The sequence below is a fragment of the Pygocentrus nattereri genome, chromosome 7 (assembly GCF_015220715.1).
Source record: "Pygocentrus nattereri isolate fPygNat1 chromosome 7, fPygNat1.pri, whole genome shotgun sequence".
Classification (NCBI taxonomy): Eukaryota; Metazoa; Chordata; class Actinopteri; order Characiformes; family Serrasalmidae; genus Pygocentrus; species Pygocentrus nattereri.
In genome coordinates this window covers 2,109,754-2,128,614 of record NC_051217.1, presented here as the reverse complement: position 1 = coordinate 2,128,614, position 18,861 = coordinate 2,109,754, and the positions used below count along the sequence as shown (strand labels likewise).

The 18,861-nt window shown below is 40.9% G+C and overlaps 1 protein-coding gene across 2 annotated transcripts in view; it reads left to right on the top strand.

The window, feature by feature from the left end:
• The window catches only part of iqch (IQ motif containing H), an 81,722-nt gene extending 63,337 nt beyond the window's left edge, over positions 1–18,385 (top strand). For both annotated transcript variants that reach the window (XM_017691764.2, XM_017691756.2), the window contains exons 22-23: positions 8,905–8,947; positions 18,325–18,385. In XM_017691764.2, coding sequence (XP_017547253.2) covers positions 8,905–8,943 — 39 coding nt within the window. In that variant the 3' untranslated portion in view covers positions 8,944–8,947; positions 18,325–18,385. The remainder of the gene's footprint in view (positions 1–8,904; positions 8,948–18,324) is intronic.
• The last annotated feature ends 476 nt before the right edge of the window (positions 18,386–18,861 follow it).

Here is an 18,861-nt window from a genome sequence, read left to right as displayed (position 1 = left end):
AGTGTGTGTGTGTGTGTGTGTGTGTGTGTGTGTGTGTGTGTGTGTGAGCCCACTGCCCCTGGCATGTCTCGTTTCAGAATGCTGTCACTCCCTGCTTCCCGGCATCTATTAACACCGCCATTATCATGCTAATCTACATTGTATGATTACATAAAGTAATTTATGCACAGTTTTATTGCGTGACTGCACAGCGATGAGCTTTGCCAGAGATAAGCATGTACTGAAGAGACTCTCTGTGTCCAGGTCTCTTTAGCCTATCACTCTTCTCCTGTACCGAGCCCTTTACATCTCTTCATCAGCCACCTCAGGTGACCACAGTTTTTTGCTGCAAACTGTGTAAATGCACCTCATTGTATAGATTCCACTCCATTGAAGGTCAATGACAAAAGCCGATGCACAGATGTCTTTAGGGAAAAAAGCAAAGACAAATAAGTGTTGAATACACCATAGTGGGATTATTAACCCCTTAAATGGCCAGGACCCACCAGCAGGTCCAAACTTACTACACACTTCTACAGTATAACCCAAGAATATCTCAGCTAATTTGCATTGTAGTCCATGTAGTTACTGAATAATAAACCTTAATATGCAATAAACCTGTGATTTAAAGAGGTTAAACATGACACCATACTGAAGGAAGGCAGATACAAAAAGGCAGATGTGTATATTGCCGTTTAAGTTAGAAAGAGAGAAAGGAGGAGGAGGCCCAGGCATTGAATTCTCTTTTTCTCATTTAGTCACAGCCACTGGTCTGATTAGAAATGCAGAGGGCTGTTAAATTAAAACTGTATTGCACTTATTAACATTTTAACTACTAACCCCACCCTCCTAGGATGCCAAACAAGGACACGCTTGACACGGGCATGCTCGCAGCTACATACTGCCAAGCCACTGGCTGAGGGCAAGTGTCAGAGAGCGACACCGTCAGTGGTCAGTCAGGGGGACGTGTTTCTATTGCACGATCACACTTGATGCATTTCCTATGCGAAAGGTCTTTCTCTGTCTCTATCCCCGGAAACGTGGCATGACGTTCTCCGGTACATTTCCCAGCTCCACTGTGAAACACTAGTTGTTAATGGAATCCTATTTGCGCTTCTATTGGTGGGGCTAATGGTATCCCTTTGAGGGGAACGCTCCAAATTAAATAGCACAGATTCACATCTGTCAGACAAAAACCAGGAGGCTCTTTGTAATCAATGACCCAGGCCGGGAGAGGCTCCGTGGGGGACCCCTGCTCCATGATGCCATCAAACGTGAGGACACACCGGGGACAATGGAATCTCCCTCAGCATGATCCAGCCTCGTGCAGGACTAGCTTCCAGAGGGAGGGAGAGGCAAATGGGGTTAATGTACATTTATAAAACAGGGGCATAAAATACTTAAGCCAGGGTCTGATTTATAATACCACAATCTGACCGAACAGTAAGGGGAAATCTCCTCCTTTTTTTCCCTTTTTTTGCCATTCTGTGCAAATATTGCCGGCGGTGTTGTGTTAAAGTGTTGAACCCCATTAATTTTATCACCCCCTCCCCCCATTCTCCCCCTCTTTCTCTCCCCCAAACAAAATTCAAAGATGTAGAGAGAGAAAGCGCGCGAGAAAGAGAGGGTAGAGAGGCCTCCTGCTGCTGTGGAGATTTTCTCCTCGTTGTTAATTTTCCCCGCTCCATATGGCGCCGCAGACTCCTTACCTGCGGGCTGTAGCAGGCTGGCGGTGGGAGGCGGGTGGAGCGAGGAGCGGAGGAGAGGAGCAGAGAAGAGAGAGGCTGGAGCTCGAGCAGGCAGCCAGCACACATCCTCAGGCCCAGGCTGTCATTTACACAGCCCTGTGCATCTGTGTGCGTGTGCATGTGTGGCACCCTACCTTTCCTGCAATCGAATCCGAACACACAAACGACACTAATTCATAAACACCCACCTGAGACCTGCAATTCAGCAACATGGCTTTTAATGAGAGAGGGAGTGAGAGAAGAAGAGAGAGAGAGAGAGAGAGAGAGAGAGAGAGGAGGTAGGGAGGGCAATGAGAGGCATGTTGTCACAGTCAGGGGCCTCGGCTGCCCATCTTCTCCATCCTGGCAGGTCAGGCTAGTGTAACCACAGCATGCTCAGAAGCAGTGCGTGTGCTTATATGTGTGTATGCATTGCCCTGTGGCAGAACGGTGGCTACATAAGGAAGAGGTGGGTAGTATTCCTTTGTTGCTGGAGAGGAGGGAATGGATGGGAGGGTTTCATCCTGGCTTGTCATTGATTAGAGAAGGCTCTTTAATTCCCTCTCACCCCATGGTGGGATTCATTTGCATGTTCTGGCAGGAGGTAATGGAGTTTTGTTTTACGATTCGCTCTGAAAATCCTTGAAGACATAAGACATGATCTGATGCATATGCAGCCGCCAGCGAATTGCCTTCTGATTGATTGTTCCCCCTCTCACTCGTCGCCTTTTTCTTCTTTTCTTTCTTTCTTTGCCACTGTATTTTTTTTTTAAGTGTTCGACGTGGTGTGATATGACTTTATGAATATATATGAGACGAGTTATCCGTCATGCTTTTGCTGTATGCATATACCAATATTGTTTTGATGGTGTATGCCATGCACAAATATGAAGATCTGTTTAGAAAGACAAAGATACCTTTTGCATAAACTGTATGTAAATCTTTGAGAGAAGAAAAGCTGAGGAGAAGCTAGTCTGGCTGTTGAAGCCGAGATATGTTTTATTTTGCTGTCTGCTTTTATATTCCCCAAACTTTGTATTATTAGCTTTCAGTCACTAATGCCTTGTCTCAAGCCACAGCAATACACTGCAAAGCTTATGGACTGTGTGTGTGGGAGGAGCAGTCATGAGGCTTGATAAAAGTGAGACTTTTTAAAGTGTTATCCATATGGATGAACTGTGCTGTCATGGGTTACAAAACGTTCCTTCTGAGGCTTTAAATCCTTTCTTCTCTTTTGAGTTTAAAGTGTATAACTCTATTACTGTGTATATATGCACAATGGTCTATGCAAAGTGTTGAGTATCATTGTGGCACCACAGCAGTAAACACTGAGAATCAGAATGGCTATTTTACACAACTGAGAAACTTTTATTTCAATTGCTTGGGTTAGCAGCTTAACTGCCCAGTTAATGAGTGTCCATGAGGACAAACTGAGCACTAGAGTCCATTCATTTAATTATTTTCCAGTCAAAATAGCCATTAAGAACAAATTCTTATTTTTTTCAGGAGCTATTTCAAGGGAGGATCAGATATAAGACATTCCGCTTACATAAGGAGAAAAAGTCAAGGGAAAATACGTGAAAAAACAGGAGTTTCCAAGATAGAGTAAAAAAAAAGTATTAAAATATATGAAGAAAATTGGTCTCCTAGCAACCATGCAACCTGTCATCATCAGATAAGTAGTACTTAAAGTACTTCAGCTTTGAGAGAGAGGAGAAAAATCAAGATAAACTCTTCTTTCATATAGAATCAAATCCACAGGTGTTTCTGTCCGTCCTTCCACTGTGAGAAGACAACACTACGAATCTGAAGGATGTGTTTTAAAAATAAATAAATAAATAAATAAAACAAAGAAGCTGCTGGTATTCTGAAGCAATGGACTGACCTTAACATCACTGAATATGTTTGAGATTACTTGGATCATGATACTCAGAAAATACAACCAACTTCTAAGACTTCTTAGATTTCTTTGAAATGCTGATAGTAATATTAAATACTTTTGCATAGTACTGTGCATATGTGTGTGTATGTGTGTGTTATAGTGCTGAAAAGTAGTCTTGAGACAATGTAAAGACAATTTATTATTTCTTCCCAAACTAAAGTTATCATGTTTTCGTGTCCATCAGAAAAGTTATAACAACCGGAAATAATGACCAGCTTTAGAGACTGAAACATTAAAATGATCCCAGTAATTACTTGAAAACTTAAGTAAGGCAAGTAAAAAATGAGTGTGACGAACATTAGTGTCTCTTTCCTTTGCGTGGATTTTTATTTAGTATTTTATTTAGGTTTGTATGTTATTTCATATCCCGTCTTTTGGATGATAGTTTAAAGTCTTTCAAGCTTGAGGTGCATAAATTTGCTCAGCTGATGTTTAACGAGGCTTAATGGATTTTTTTTCACATTTGATTGTATCTGCAGTCACACAGACATTTATGACAGTTTAATTCAGTTCGAGTTTTCTACAGCAGCGTCTTTCAGAATGTTCATGATATTTTGTTTTGAACATGACCTGTGCATGTGTGTATTTGTGTTAGTGTACTAACTTTTTTAAGTGAAATAAAAGGTTTGGTGAAAGTTTTCTAGTGTACTACTGGCCATTGTTTAGTAGGACTCAAAGTTGTTTTGATAAGTTACAATACAGCTGCAATGCATTTTGACATAAAAACAATATTTATTTTTTCTATTTTTATATAACTCTACTGTTACTGTGTACATATGCAAAATTGTGCAGATTGTTCAGGATTACTGTGATAGTACACTGTGTGCACAATTATTAGGCAAGTGAGTATTTTGACCATATTATCATTCTTAGGCATATTTTCTAACTCCAAGCTGGATAAACTTGAATGCTTAATGGATTTAGGCATAGCAGGTGATGTGTATCTGTGTAATGAGGGAGGGTGTGGCCTAAGGAGGTCAACACCCGATATCAAGGTGTGCATAATTATTAGGCAGCTTTTTTTCTTTAGGCAAAATGGGCCAAAAAAGAGATTGAACCTACTCTTAAAAGTTAAAAATGACCAAAAGTCTCTCAGAGGGATGCAGAACTCTTGAAACTGCTAAGATATTGGGGCGTGGTCACAGAACCATCAAACGTTTTGTTGCAAATAGTCAACAGGGTCGCAAGAAACGTGCTGAGAGAAAAAGACGTAAATTAACTGCCAAGGATTTGAGAAGAATCAAGCGTGAAGCTACCAGGAACCCGTTATCTTCCAGTTCTGTCATATTCCAGAACTGCAGCCTAGCTGGAGTATCAAGAAGTACAAGATGTTCAGCGCTCAGAGACGTGGCCAAGGTAAGGAAGTCTGAAACCCGACCACCACTGAACAAGACACATGAGCTGAAGTGTCTAGACTGGTCCAAGAAGAATCTGAAGACAGATTTTTTAAAGGTTTAATGGACTGATTAAATGAGAGTGACTCGATGGACCAGATGGACGGGCCCGTGGCTGGATCAGTAACAGAGCTCCACTTCGAGTCAGACGCCAGCAAGGTGGGGTACTGGTATGGGCTGGTATTATTAAAGATGAGCTGGTTGGACCTTTTCGGGTTGAAGATGGGCTCAAAATCAACTCCCAAGCCTGCTGCTAGTTTTTAGAAGACACTTTCTTTAAGCAGTGGTCCAGGAAGAATCTGCATCTTTCAAAAAGACGATGATTTTCATGCAGGACGATGCTCCATCACATGCATCCAAGGACTCCTCTGCATGGCTCACCAGTAAAGGCATTAAAGATGAAGAACTTATGACGTGGCCCCCTTCCTCACCTGACCTGAACCCAACTGAGAACCTGTGGGCAGTTCTTAAACGGGAGATTTACAGTGAAGGAAAACAGGACCCCTCTCTGAACAGAGTCTGGGAGGCTGCGGCTGCTGCTGCACAAAAAGTTGATCGTCAACAGATCAAGAAACTGACCGACTCCATGAATGGACGGCTGATCACTGTTATTGAAAAGAAGGGTGGCTATACTGGTCACTAAGCTTTGAGTTGTTTGTTTATAATTCTCACTCGAACAGATGAAAATAAAGTGAGATGGGAAAATGTTTTTCATTTAGCTGCGTAATAATTCTGCACCATTATAGTTTCCCAATAAACGTGCACATATAGATATAGATTCTCCTAAGAAAAACAAAACCTCACTTTATTTTTCTTAAACATTCATGTTTGAGGTTTATTAACATTTTGGATTAACCGAGAGCGCTGCAGTTGGTCATTAATAAAAATAAGACTTGCCTAATAATTGTGCACACAGTGTAAAGCCACTTAACATCACAGTGAACACTGAGAATCTGAATGTTTTACACAACTGAGAAACCCATTCCAGAGTCTCTATTTTAGCAGCTCAGAAAGACTAAATGGTCAGGTTATCTGGTTATCTGCCCATTTAAGGAATATCCATGAGGGCATAGTGAGCACTGCCTGGATTCTGCTATGCATGTATGTGTGTGTGTGTGTGTGTGTGTGTGTGTGTGTGTGTGTGTGTGTGTGTGTGTGTGTGATTGCCAGAGGCTGGGGTTTTTCTGAAAGGGGCCTTGGAAAGTGGCCGAACTAAAAATTTGTCTGCCGCTGGGAGAGGCCGTGTGCGGGGTCACTCTAAAGCTGGATGCCGCGGGCAGCTGGCCGGCCCATAATTCCCGTGCAGACGAGAGGAGCGCTAACCTCTGTGCCGGCGGAGCCTGTATTGCCCGGATTTCATTTCACCCACAGGATTGTCATTTTGATAACAATGAGGAGGAGTGCAGAGAGAAAGAGAGAAAGAGAGAGAGGCCTCCCCTCTTTCCAGCCTTATCTCCATGGAGACCAGTGCTAGAAGCCTCACACAGCACCCAGGGCTCTGCCACTAAAGTCCGCTCTCCCTGCAGTCGCCGCTCACATGCTGACCCACCGGCTTCTATTTCTGAAGTGCCACAGTCTGTTATTTTTGACAAAAAGTTGACAAATTTCCAAAACACTGTTGAGTTCCATCAGCAGGTTAATGTGCAGATCAAGATTCAATCTAACATAAGCATTTATTTCCCATTTCTCACCCCATTTACATAATCACTGCATCTTTTATATATGTGTTTTTATGCATATTCATAACTCTTTTTACATGCTGCAGACTTTGTTGAGTTCGACGGATAGGCTACGACTGATGCGGAAATGCTGCGATTGGAGGAAAACACACTCTTCTGATTACTTCACAAACCTATTGAGAAACCTTAGATGATAAATATGCAAATTAAAACCCATTGGGAAGCATCCCATTTGAATTTTAACATCCAAGAGTATTGTAATGTGATAAGTAATCAGATTGGGAAAATGTGCTAAATGTAAGTTTGAATTCCCCGTGAGATAAATAAGTATGGAACAACGTATGTGGGGGGGATTTTATTGCCCCTTTTAATGACAGTTTGTATTGACTGGGACAAATGGATAATTCACCTAGCAAACACGCATTAATATCATTTTCCAATTTCCTCCTGCGTGCGTTTGGCAATTATAGTTATTTTTGCAATGCAGGATAAATTCATTATCCATGTCGACTGATAATTCATTCTGCTAGCAGCAGAATGGATATTGTGTCAGGTGGGGGGTCTCTAGGTATTAACAGACAGAGGAGAAAGCGAAGCCTTATTTAATTGAGAGGACAAATCAATAACTGCTTTGTGGCTTTGTCAGAAAGGCCTTGCAAAATGAGCAGATAATGTAGTGAAGGTTTGGAGGGAGGGAGAGGGTGACTGAGGTCTCAATCTGGGCAGGGAGAAACAGACTACTAAACACAGGACACTCAAGTTAAGAAAGTTTGGGGAACTTGAGCTCAGATACTTGTCATTGCTATGGAATTCTCCACTCCACTCACAGTGACAGCCACTGGTCCAAGTTTTAGAGTTTAAGGTTCTTAGATTATATCTAGTGCTACTTAGCGGTCAGTGAGGTTCAAAATATCTAGTTTCTACAGAATGACAGACATGGCATTTCTTACGGTGCAACAAACGGACTTATTTGTCACTTTTCAGTTTTACATTTTTATGCTCAACGGAAAAAAGCGTCTTGGTGCTCAGTGTGTGTGTCCCATTGCCAAGCAGCTCCATAAAATCTCAGAATATGCAAATTATTGTTTGTTTGTGAATTCTGAAGAGCTTTTAAATTGGAGGAAAATGTGCTGTTGTCATGGACTTTATAATTTCGCATTGTGCTGATAATGAGAGGAACCCCCATCGATCACTGCCACTCTGAAGTAAATGGATGAGCCTAAATCATTCTTTAAAGCGAAATATAAAACCTACACTTTGGCAGACACCCAAATATGTTCATTGCTATATATGGTTTTACACTCAACTTTGAAATTAGATGGGATTTTAATTGAAAACGAGATTATAGCGGAGGGGGGGGGGGGGTGTATGGGGCGGGTGGGGGTCTCTCTCTGGAGAAGAAGTGATGTGAGAGAAGTAGTTATTTCCTCTGTAAAAGAAAATAGTCACAGTTTTGAGTGTGAAATCAGAAAAACAACATTTGCAAATGGCCTGAGCGTACACGTGCTCCTTCAACCCTGCAGTTGTGCTAGTGAAAGAGCACAGTCCTCCTCTGTATTCCCCTTCCAAATCAAGGCGCGGGCTATTAACATTTGTGTACTTTCATTATGGAAATTGTGTTAACACATGCCCACAGATTGCCACCAGCCATGCTGTAATTTCCTCCCAGTGATCATAATGTGTCCGAATGAGGCGTTTTGATTATGACATGCTAATTACATATTGCATCTCCTCTCTTCCCCCTTTATTCTGCTTTTCCAACTCCCTCCATCCAGGGATCTTTAATGGTAAGCTTTTATGAGTTGGAAGGGAAGGCGTAGAAAAAAAAAAGGGGGGGGGGGTTTGTAGAAAAAGAACATATCATTGCTCCCTATGTTCCTGACGGCAGTGTGAGGCCCACGCTTCAGCGGTTCCCTTTAAACTTCCCAAATTGCATTTCACAATGAAGAAATACCCAAGCCCTTAACTGCCTGTATTAGATTAGACACCATTAGACGTAATAGAACATTTCTACCCCTGTGATATTTTCATAAGAGTTTGATGCGTTTGATTAATCTGGGCACATTTTATTGCATTAATGATTTTTCCCCCCTTCACCACTCCACTGTAAAGACGTATGTAGGCTAATGCTGTTTTCTCTCCTCCTCTCCTCTCTCCCTCCACCTCTCTCACTCTCCTTGTAGCCTGTTCAAGTCTGTGCAGTTATTGCAATGCATTGTTGATGAGGTGAGTCGCCGTCTTATGTGCTGTAGCTCCTAAAGTCATTGGTAATGGAGTGGAAAGCTTATATTTTGTTTCCTAATGAAGCACGGTGGAGGCGCAGGCTGCTGCCGCTCCAGCTTGCTATGTAATACCAGACTGCCCCCAGCCATAGAGCTTGCTCGCTCGCAGCCTGGGCCAGACATGCCAGACAGGACAGCACGGATGGCCATGGATGGCCACGGCTGGGCTAGGTCCACTGTGCCACCGCAGGCTTATACCAAGCCCCTATTCGGCAGACAGATTAACACATTAACCCTAAATAGATAAGGTCTATTTGAGTTGCCAGTGCAACTGTAAGTGCTGGATAGGCTGCTTTTAGAATCTCATTTGTGCCAGGTTAACAACTCAACACGGCTTAAGACGAGACTATGACTTAGGCACGTGGCTTGCTTGATGTCAGTTGACCTATCCGTACTATACCTACAAGTACTTTCTTTTATTGCAACTGAGAGGTTGGGCGAGCCTAAGAGAATGCTGCTAGCAATGCCATTCAAGCTTCTTATTATTGAACACAACTTTTTTTTTTTTTTTAATAAAAATCGAGACATTTTAAGTGCGTTATTCATTTCAAATGTCACTTATTTTGTTTATGTGAACGGCTATTCTGTTCGTATAGACTGCGTTTATAGCTTGAATCAAATGTCAGCATGGTGGCATTATCATTACTGTTTCCAACCTGACTACATCAGTGGTGTAGCATTTCAAACTGTCGTTATACAGTGACTCTAAGCTCCTGTGGTGAACCATGACTATTAGGGATAAGCCTTCGATGTGGGCCACAGAGGTCCTAACTGAGTAAAAAATCCCTCTGTGCTAATTCTAATTTCTACTATTCTAGTAGTAGTGTAGCATCTTGGCGAGGAAGAAGATACAGAAGAGGCCATGATTTTTGCTATAAGTGCTCTTTATTACCACCGGCAGAAAAGGCACATAACATAGCAAGGACACTACTAGCAATAGCTCTTCACTCTACACTAGAATGAAAAGTTAAGAGATACTTTTTTGATCCCACAACTGGGGAAATCCCACCTCCGCATTTAACCCATCTGTGAAGTGAAACACCACATATACACACTAGGGGGCAGTGAGCACACTTGCCCAGAACGGTGGGCAGCCCTATCCATGGCACCCAGGGAGCAATTGGGGGTTAGGTGTCCTGCTCAACCTTCCGGTCACAGGGCCAGTTCCCTAACCTCCAGCCCACGACTGCCCCCACCAAGTAACCTCCTGCCCAGCACAATATAAACACACAAACAGCATTAACAACAAAAAAGCAACATTTACAGTCCCTTTGACAGAGGGGGTGGGGTGCATGGCGCAGCTCTGCATACTGTACCCTAAAGGTCTTATCCTATCACAGTGTGTTTACTTATTTTTACATTTTTTACATGTTTTTACATGTTTTACATTTTTACATGTTTACATTTACTTATGTTTTACTTTGGTTACTCTTCCAGTAAAGAGTCCTAGCAAAGAGCAGCCACTGGTCAGGCTACTGCTTATATTCGTAATCATTGACATATCTAGTGATTTATTTTTTCACACAAAATTGGTTCGACTCATTGGAAATCAAATTGTGATTGGCTGTTTTCGCTGTCAGTTCCTAACTGATTATGTTAGTGGTTAATCTAACGCATTAGGCCTTCAGATGTGTTCCTGAAGGACTACTGAATGGGAGAGCTCACTTGGCTGTATCTATATAGATACTGCAGAGAAAAGAATCCTGATTGGACAGTTTTTCCATTAGATGTTTCTGGATTTTAACCCTTTTGTTTCCAATCAACCCCGCGACCCTGACGGAGAAGCGGCTTAGAAAATGGATGGGTGGATGGATGTTTCCAATCAAAACAAATGTAAGAGCATGACTACAATACTTGCAGAATTTAAAAACAACATGCTTGATGATTATGTTCAATAAAAGTGAACTACAAGTTACAGACGTGTAAATCACTATGCTTTCTTTGAATTCGGGGACTTGGTGCTTGTCCAACCTCACAACAGTTCGCACAAACCCATTTGTGGGCAGTATGGGTAGGTTAACCTGTGGAGTATAAGTTCTGTTACCCCATGGTTACACCATAAAAGGTACTGTTTCTGTGGTTTGAGGCCTGTGTCTTGAGTCAGGCAGTAAGATGAGGAGAGGGAGGCATTTGATCATTATTATCAAGTGCCCTGGGTGTCTGAGAGAAGAGTTATTCTGAGCCCAGCTTCAAGAGCAAGGTCATTTTTAAAACACAACGCTTCTGACACTAACTAGGTCACCACTCTCTCTCTCTCTCTCTCTCTCTCTCTCTCTCTCGCTCTTACTTTCTCCCAAAACTAACTGCCTGCCACAGCTGATAATTAAACACACTCAATTATCCCAAATTTAATGGGATTTCAGAGCCACTGTTGTATTTAAAAGGTAATGAATAATATTTTAATTGCTTACAGTCAGTAAGTGTGTGAGCCAAGTGTGGTTCTGTGTCTCCACGTGTAATTACTAAGCCTTGCTGATTCAATCTGCTATACATGTTGTGGTGAGTACACGCTTCTACTGAAACCCTAAAATGCTTTTTTCCCATAGTTTTCCTAAAACAGCACAACACAGTTTATTTCATAATCCACTGTGTTGGGTGTAGGTGCGCGCACATGTGGTTGGGGGAAGGTGCAGTAACAGAGACGGCCACAACTGAAGTTGCCTTTCCCTTCTGGAGGTGTGTAATTAATAATTAAGCGACTGCAGTTGTAATGGCTTGACCTGGTAACCTTTTCATTACTCACGTGACAGAGGCATCACTCAAACTCCAGCACCTGCCCACCTCCCCCCTCCATTTCTACGTCTTTCCTCTCCCCCTGGCTAGAGAACACCTATTTCAGCATCTATATTCAGCTGACCAGAAGCCCTAATAGGGGCCTGGACTGAATTAAAACTCTCGGCTCCACCGAGAACGGAAAAGCCGCCAAATCCCACCGAACACCTTCCTGCAGTAATCCTGATCAGTCTGTACTCTCTCGCCCTGAGATAGAGGGAGTGAGAGTGAGCAAAAGAAAGGGAAAGAACAAGATGTGGCTATGTTGAACAGCAAAGAAAGAAAGAGTGAGGAATATTTATATTTTTTTACTGCACGTTTAATGCATGATTTAAAGAAAACTACCAATCGTATTGTTGTGAAGGTCAGTTATATGCTTAAAAATAAAGTGTTCTATGGAACGAAGCACTTTTAGCTCCATAAAGAACCAATGGATGGTCCTATGGAGGAATACTTCAGGTTGGGATAGTGTAGTGGGTAACACCTCTGCCTTCTACGCTGTAGACTGGGGTTCAATCCCCACCTGGGTAACCACCCTACACTACACCAATAAGAGTCCTTGGGCAAGACTCCTAACACCACCTTGGCCTTCCTGTGTAAAATGATCAAATTGTAAGTCGCTCTGGATAAGAGCGTCAACCAAATGCCGTAAATGTAAATGAATACTCCAGCTTTTTTCAATGTTAATCTGCCACATCTGTATCATATTTTTGAACACAAACAACAATTTTGACACATTTCTCTGTACTTAGAAAATAACAGAAAACCCACTAGACATCTACTGTCTATTTATTAACTGAATCAACCAACGAACCTACATAAACAGCATAAATACGTAAAATTGTTGTAAATGTGAACTGCAAGTGATTTTCAAGACTATTTTTACTTACATTTTGTATCTATTATAAAATAATGTCTCAGGCACCATGCAGCACTTTTAGAACCATTTCATGTAATAATTTTCCGTAAAGTAGCTTTTAATGGAATTAAACACTCCAGATGTCTGGTTCCTATCACCACCACTATGAAACATTTCAGAATTGAAGAGGTTCTATAAATAGGGCATTTAAATGACTTTGTTTGCTTCTTATCTTATCTTAACTATTGAATTACAGTTGTATGGGCACTGTAGTCAAATTGTGTTGTTGATTTTCTAAGTGAAAACAAGTATACTTGTTATATATACACATCTACTGAGCACTTACACAAGCGTATTTACTGTTTATTGGCTGAATTTAACATATTGGAAATGTGGCACAAACTCAGCAAATAAATCTGCTATATTGTGCACTAAAATGAGCAGAAAATGTCATATTTAAGTTTGTTCCCTGTTGAGATTATGTGATCATTTAATGCTGCTCAAAAAAGGAGTGTTCAAACTTTTGCACATGGTTGTAAAGGGGGTTGAATTCATCTGGAAGAGTATTTTGAGTGAATTACTTTTCTGTTTTGTTACAGAACACAAAGGAAACTAATAAAAATCACTGTTTTCGGTAACTGATGGTATGCATAGGGTCCAGAGATCATATGCTCCAAATAGAAAATGCAGTTCTAAAGCAAGAAGCTTACTTAATTTTCTCCTCTGTAATTACTGATCAGTCTCTTCTCTGATCCACCTTTAATTGGGCCATAATGATTACATGTATATTTACCAGTCAGTGTGGCTGTGGTGTGATGTTGTGTCTGTAGTATTTGGGAAAGATGAGCCTGAGTGTCCTCCAGCAGAGCTTTCTCTCTCTCTAGCTCTCTCTCTCTAGCTCTCTCTCTCTCTCTCTCTCTCTCTCTCTCTCTCTCTCTCTCTCTCTCTCTCACACACACACACACACACACACACTTTTTGACATCAGAAGCTGCTGCCATTATGAATACATGCATGTCTGCTGGCCAGATTGCCTGGCTCAGTAGATGGAGGCTCACGCTAGGCTGCATAGCCCGCGGTGCTGCAGTTAGGGGAGGGGGGCAGAACTCTGGGTAATGATACATTGCTCATCTGAATGGCCACAGACCCCCCCCTCCAAAAAAAAAAAAAAACGCAGTCCGATTACAAGAAGTCACTCCTGAGTTAATTTAAATGGCCCAGTGCATTACGGCAGGTAGCGAGGATGGAGGCAAAGCAGCCAAAGGCTGTTTCTCTGAGCTTCAATTAGATTGTATGCGAGGCTTGATCGCTTGCACTTTTTGCCCTTGTGTTTTTTTTTTTTTTCCTCAATTGCTTGCACATTGTTGTTGTTGTTGTTGTTGTTATCGCTGTTGTTGTTTTGTGAGCAGCTCCCAGGCTGTTTTGCTATGCAACATGAATGCAATCGCTGTCACGGGCGACTTCTTTCCTTATTTCACTACAACATATCGAACTGTGTTTTAGGGCACGTTCTGTCATACGACTCACTCACCTGGATTAAAGGAACAGGTATAAGCTACTGCTGCAGCACTCACTACATCCAAATCAAGCCAGCCCCTAAGAGTCATTACAGCAGACAAGCTTGGTGGATATATTGGTTTGGAACGCTACACTTATAAAGGTTCCTAAATGGTTCTTGGTTTGGATGTAAACTTTTAGAGGGGAAAAGAATCTTTGAACGGTACAGAACCTTTACATTACGTGTCTGATCTTTAAAGGGCCATAATCCTTTTTTCTTATATGGTTTTGCATTTTCTTTCCTGAAGTCAGACTTTGTAGTTTTATGTGCCAAAAACATCATCATTATTTTTACCTGGTCATTTCCCAAACTTTCTCTATCTCTTAGAAATAAACAGGCATGTAAACAAGCTCTGTTCTGATTAACTGCATTAACCCACATCCAAAAAGCAGTCTGGGCAGAAACAGCCCTTATAAATTCAGCATGAATGATACCTGTGTTGGTATAAAAGTATATGCTCTTTTCTTTATATATGTATATATGAATATATTATATATTCTTTCTTACTCACTGGCTCTCTGGGTTCCTTAATATTTTTATATTTTTATTTTTTCTATGTAAGAAAAGATAGAATGAAAATCAGACGTTTGTAGAACTTGAATGTTTATGGTCAGTTAAACAAATATTAAACTTATTATTAACTTATTATACTATAATTAACGTAAATTGTTGCGACTACATAAATATTTTAAAAATCCTAAATGTTTTTGTTTCTGTCACTTAATGTCATTAAGACAATTAAACCTTAAAACGTAATTACAATACAAAATTACTTGAATGGCCACTTCAATATGTTGTTGCCTCAAACATCATGAATGGACATACAGTACTGTCCGAAAGTTTGTAGGAATCTTAAAAATATATATATTTATAAAAGCCATTTATTGAGCTGTCAGCTTTTTTGCTAGGAAAAAAACACCAGCATTAGAATAAACGCAAATTATATTCATGCAATAAATACTGATGTAAAGGTGTTCACATAACTGTTTCCAGGAACCGTTCCTCAAGGCTGCAGCCAGCTATTCTAGGCCAGTTATACTAGGTTGCAGGTTCTATCTATATAGAACCTTTTTTTTAATGGTTCTATACAGCACCAAAATTGTTTTTTTTTCTACTATTACAAACTTGACATTGTAATAATAGCAGAACCCATTTTGGTGCTATAAATAGCCATTTACAAAACATCCTCCATCGCTCTGAAGTATTATTTCACCATGCAAAGAACACTTTAAACATGCAAATGGTTCTTTGAGTATTCATGGCTCTAAATAGAACCACTGTCTTTACTAAAAAACCACTTTTTTTTAAGAGTGTACTTTTTGTCTATCTAAGAATGAGGTTCTAACTTGAAAAACTCTATTAAAAAGTCTTTTGAGGCTTTTGAAAATCAAAAATAATTTACTGGAACACATCATATACCAAAATATGTTTGCTCGTTTGTATATAAAACTCACTGAAAAATCGCTTTGAATCATTCAGAACTGGCGACTTTGCTTTGTTGTATTCTCATATAGAGTTGAAAATATTAATGAGGTTTGTATAGCATGATGATATTAATGTCCTCTTGCGCTAATGTGTTGCTGAGGGAGCGCTAATATAAACCAAATCACTCTTACAGGAGTTCCTACTTCAGGGGGATAGGACAACAGCAGAGGAATGAGTGTTTGCAGTGTCATTAGTCTGAATCACATCCTGTTAATGGAGTCTTTGTGAGCTCATCACCTGGTGTGTGTGTGCGTGTGTGTGTGTGTGTATGTGCTGCAGCTGCTGTTTACACATTGCTGGCCGTATTTACACAAACTGCTTGCCTTAAGCGTGCCTTTGGCCTGCTCATTGGAGGACCAACGCCCTTCTCCTCCACAGCTATTATTAGTCTAGCCCCTGTATGCATAATTCATCACAATGCAAACAGGTTCCATCCTTAGCCCTAAAGTCTCATCCTCTCTCCTCTCGCTGATATTGCATCTCATGCTTATCTGGGTCACACACAAAGGTATATCTCCAAGTATACAGTTCTGGAGAGCAGGTCAGTATTCAGTGAGGATTGTGAACTTGGAGATCTTCCTTCCTGCAGAAAATTAATTCCAACCACAATCTGTCACTCTACATATTTTCACTTCTTCAGAAGGTCTTGATTGGCTGGATCAGATGCATTAGTGTTAAGTAAGAGCAGAAGCAGCATGTTAGATTTAAGTTGGAACTAATCTCAGCAGGAAAGTAGATCACCAGGTGGAGGTTTAGTGACCACTGTTTTATAGGTAATACACTAAAAAAAACATTTTACTGCAAAGTTTACAGCACAATTTCTATTTATTTGCTTAATGTATTGGGAGAAAAGTAAAATATGAAATGTGCCATTGCTTTTGCACAAGCCACATTTTGTGTTTTATTTTTTTCCAATATGTTGAATTCAGCAAAACAGTAATTGTGCATTAAATGTGCAGATGTGTGTTCTTATGTTTACTTCAAAAACCAGTTAAGTTCAGTTAACCTGTCAGCAGGCCCAAGGTTTTATTACACACTTCTATAACCTAAGAACAGCTCCATCCTTTGAGGGTTCCAGTGTGCATAATGATGAAAGAAGAGATTCAAGTGTTCAAACCTTCGTCTAAAACATAAACAATAGATGTGATGGCTTTGGACTAATTAAGGGGCCTGGACTAAAAAAGACACAACTTATTTTTAAAAATGAAAATAATAAAAATGATTAAAATAGTTTTATTGACAAAGGTTAAATTTAGCAAATAAACATTAATTATGCATTAAAATGTGCACATGTATATTCTCGGTTATTTAAAAGATGTCATTTTTTATTAGGAAACCAAGGAAACCTAATGAGCAGGACCACTCACATTTTTGCATACAGCCGCACCTGTTGGCCATGTCTTCAGTTTCCTTAGCTCAGTCTATTTAACGAATTTTGGGAGTTCCAGTGTGCATAAAGATGAAAAAAGAGATTCCAAGAAGAAAAAAAATTACCAAAAACTTTCTAATCCAGGGGCCTAGATTTAAAAAGATAAAATATAAACTTTTACACATTTGTTAACCTATGTTAATTTCCGCAAATAAACAATAAGTGTGTCTTAAAATGTGCAGAAGTGTGTTCTTTTTAAAGGACGTTAACTTATTTTAAATTTTCAAAATCAACAACACGTCATTTGACTGGGGTGACCAAACTTTTGCATATGACTGTAACATGCATGTCTGGCAATGTTATTTTGGGTCATGACACTTATTTGGGGTGAAATAACATGTTCTAACAACTGACCTGCTTAGTGTATATCACAGTGCCATAATGCTGATAAATGGAAAAATTAAACTTACTTTACCTAAAGGCCACAGAAAGTCATTTCACCTCATAAAGTGTTATCTGACATAAATGTTATGTCTACTAAACATCAGAACAAGATGTCAAAGGATGCCTCTAGGAGCAAGTGTAGGTCAGCCGTCATGAAGGACATAGGGATGTGTCACGTGTCCTTATGAATGCATCGTGTAAAGTCACTAACGCTGAATTAACTGCCACATTCATTTTCACTTATTTTACACTGATGTTTATCTCTGTAGGAATTCATTTAACACTGGGGTTTTTACTTTGAGGGCATTATCTTGCTCCCCATGAAGGCCTCATGCAGAAAACAACCAGACTGCACCAAAGTGAAGAGCTGAAAAAGTTTGACTTTGCTTTGGCCTTTCTGAGACAGAAACAGGGTTAGAGTTGCTAACAGGGATGTAGCACACTTTCTCACTTCTGTTGTGCCCTGATGGAAATGTCTGGTTAGTGTTCACACACACGGGCGCGCAGCTGAAGCTATTTGCACTTGGTACCTCAGAGAGTGCTGCGGAGTCGTTTCAGCACCCTGGACAGCAGCTTCATAAAAGCCCCAGACTGTGAATGTCAAATATGTGTTCAAGCACTTATATGTATGTGCATCCGTTTTAGACTTGGAAAAGGAAGAAAAAATGGACAACAGATTATAAACAGAACATGCTTCCTCATATGCACACAAGGGCACGTGCTCCACATCCCTCCACGCATCTCTACTGCTTTGAGTGCCACAACACAGCCTAACTTCACACCCAACTTATCAAAAATGACAACGTTTTGTCTCTCCGTCTTTCTTCCTCTCAGCACCACGCCTTCAATCTTCCCTCCTGCAGGGCAACACGACGAGGAAGAGGAGAAACTGACGAGGCCTCAGCCTGTGCTCTCGGTCAGGATGGCCGATGGCGTCACCCCACCCGGGTGCCCCTCTCTGCATACATATCACCCCTCTGGTGCACATCCATCTGTATGGAAATGCAGCCTCCACAGCTGGAATCCCGCAAAAGCCCTGTCCTTTACTAATAGTTATTATCTCAGCGGACTGCTCCTCCGATAGACCCTGCAAAACAAGCACCTCGCATCTTTATGGTAATGCCCCGCTATAGTATGGAAAGCGCCCAAGGCAAAGCGCCGGGGCCCAGACGCTGGATTTCATTACTATAATTCCCATTATCACTGGGTGAGGCTCGTCCTGTGATTGGCACTATTGGCTGACATGCTGGGCTGATGGAGCAGCTCTCTGAATGCTCTTCTCTCTCTCTCTCTCTCTCTCTCTCTCTCTCTCTCTCTCTCTCTCTCTCTCAAGGAAATGAACTCCACTGTGCTCTTTTGAATGACTAAAAG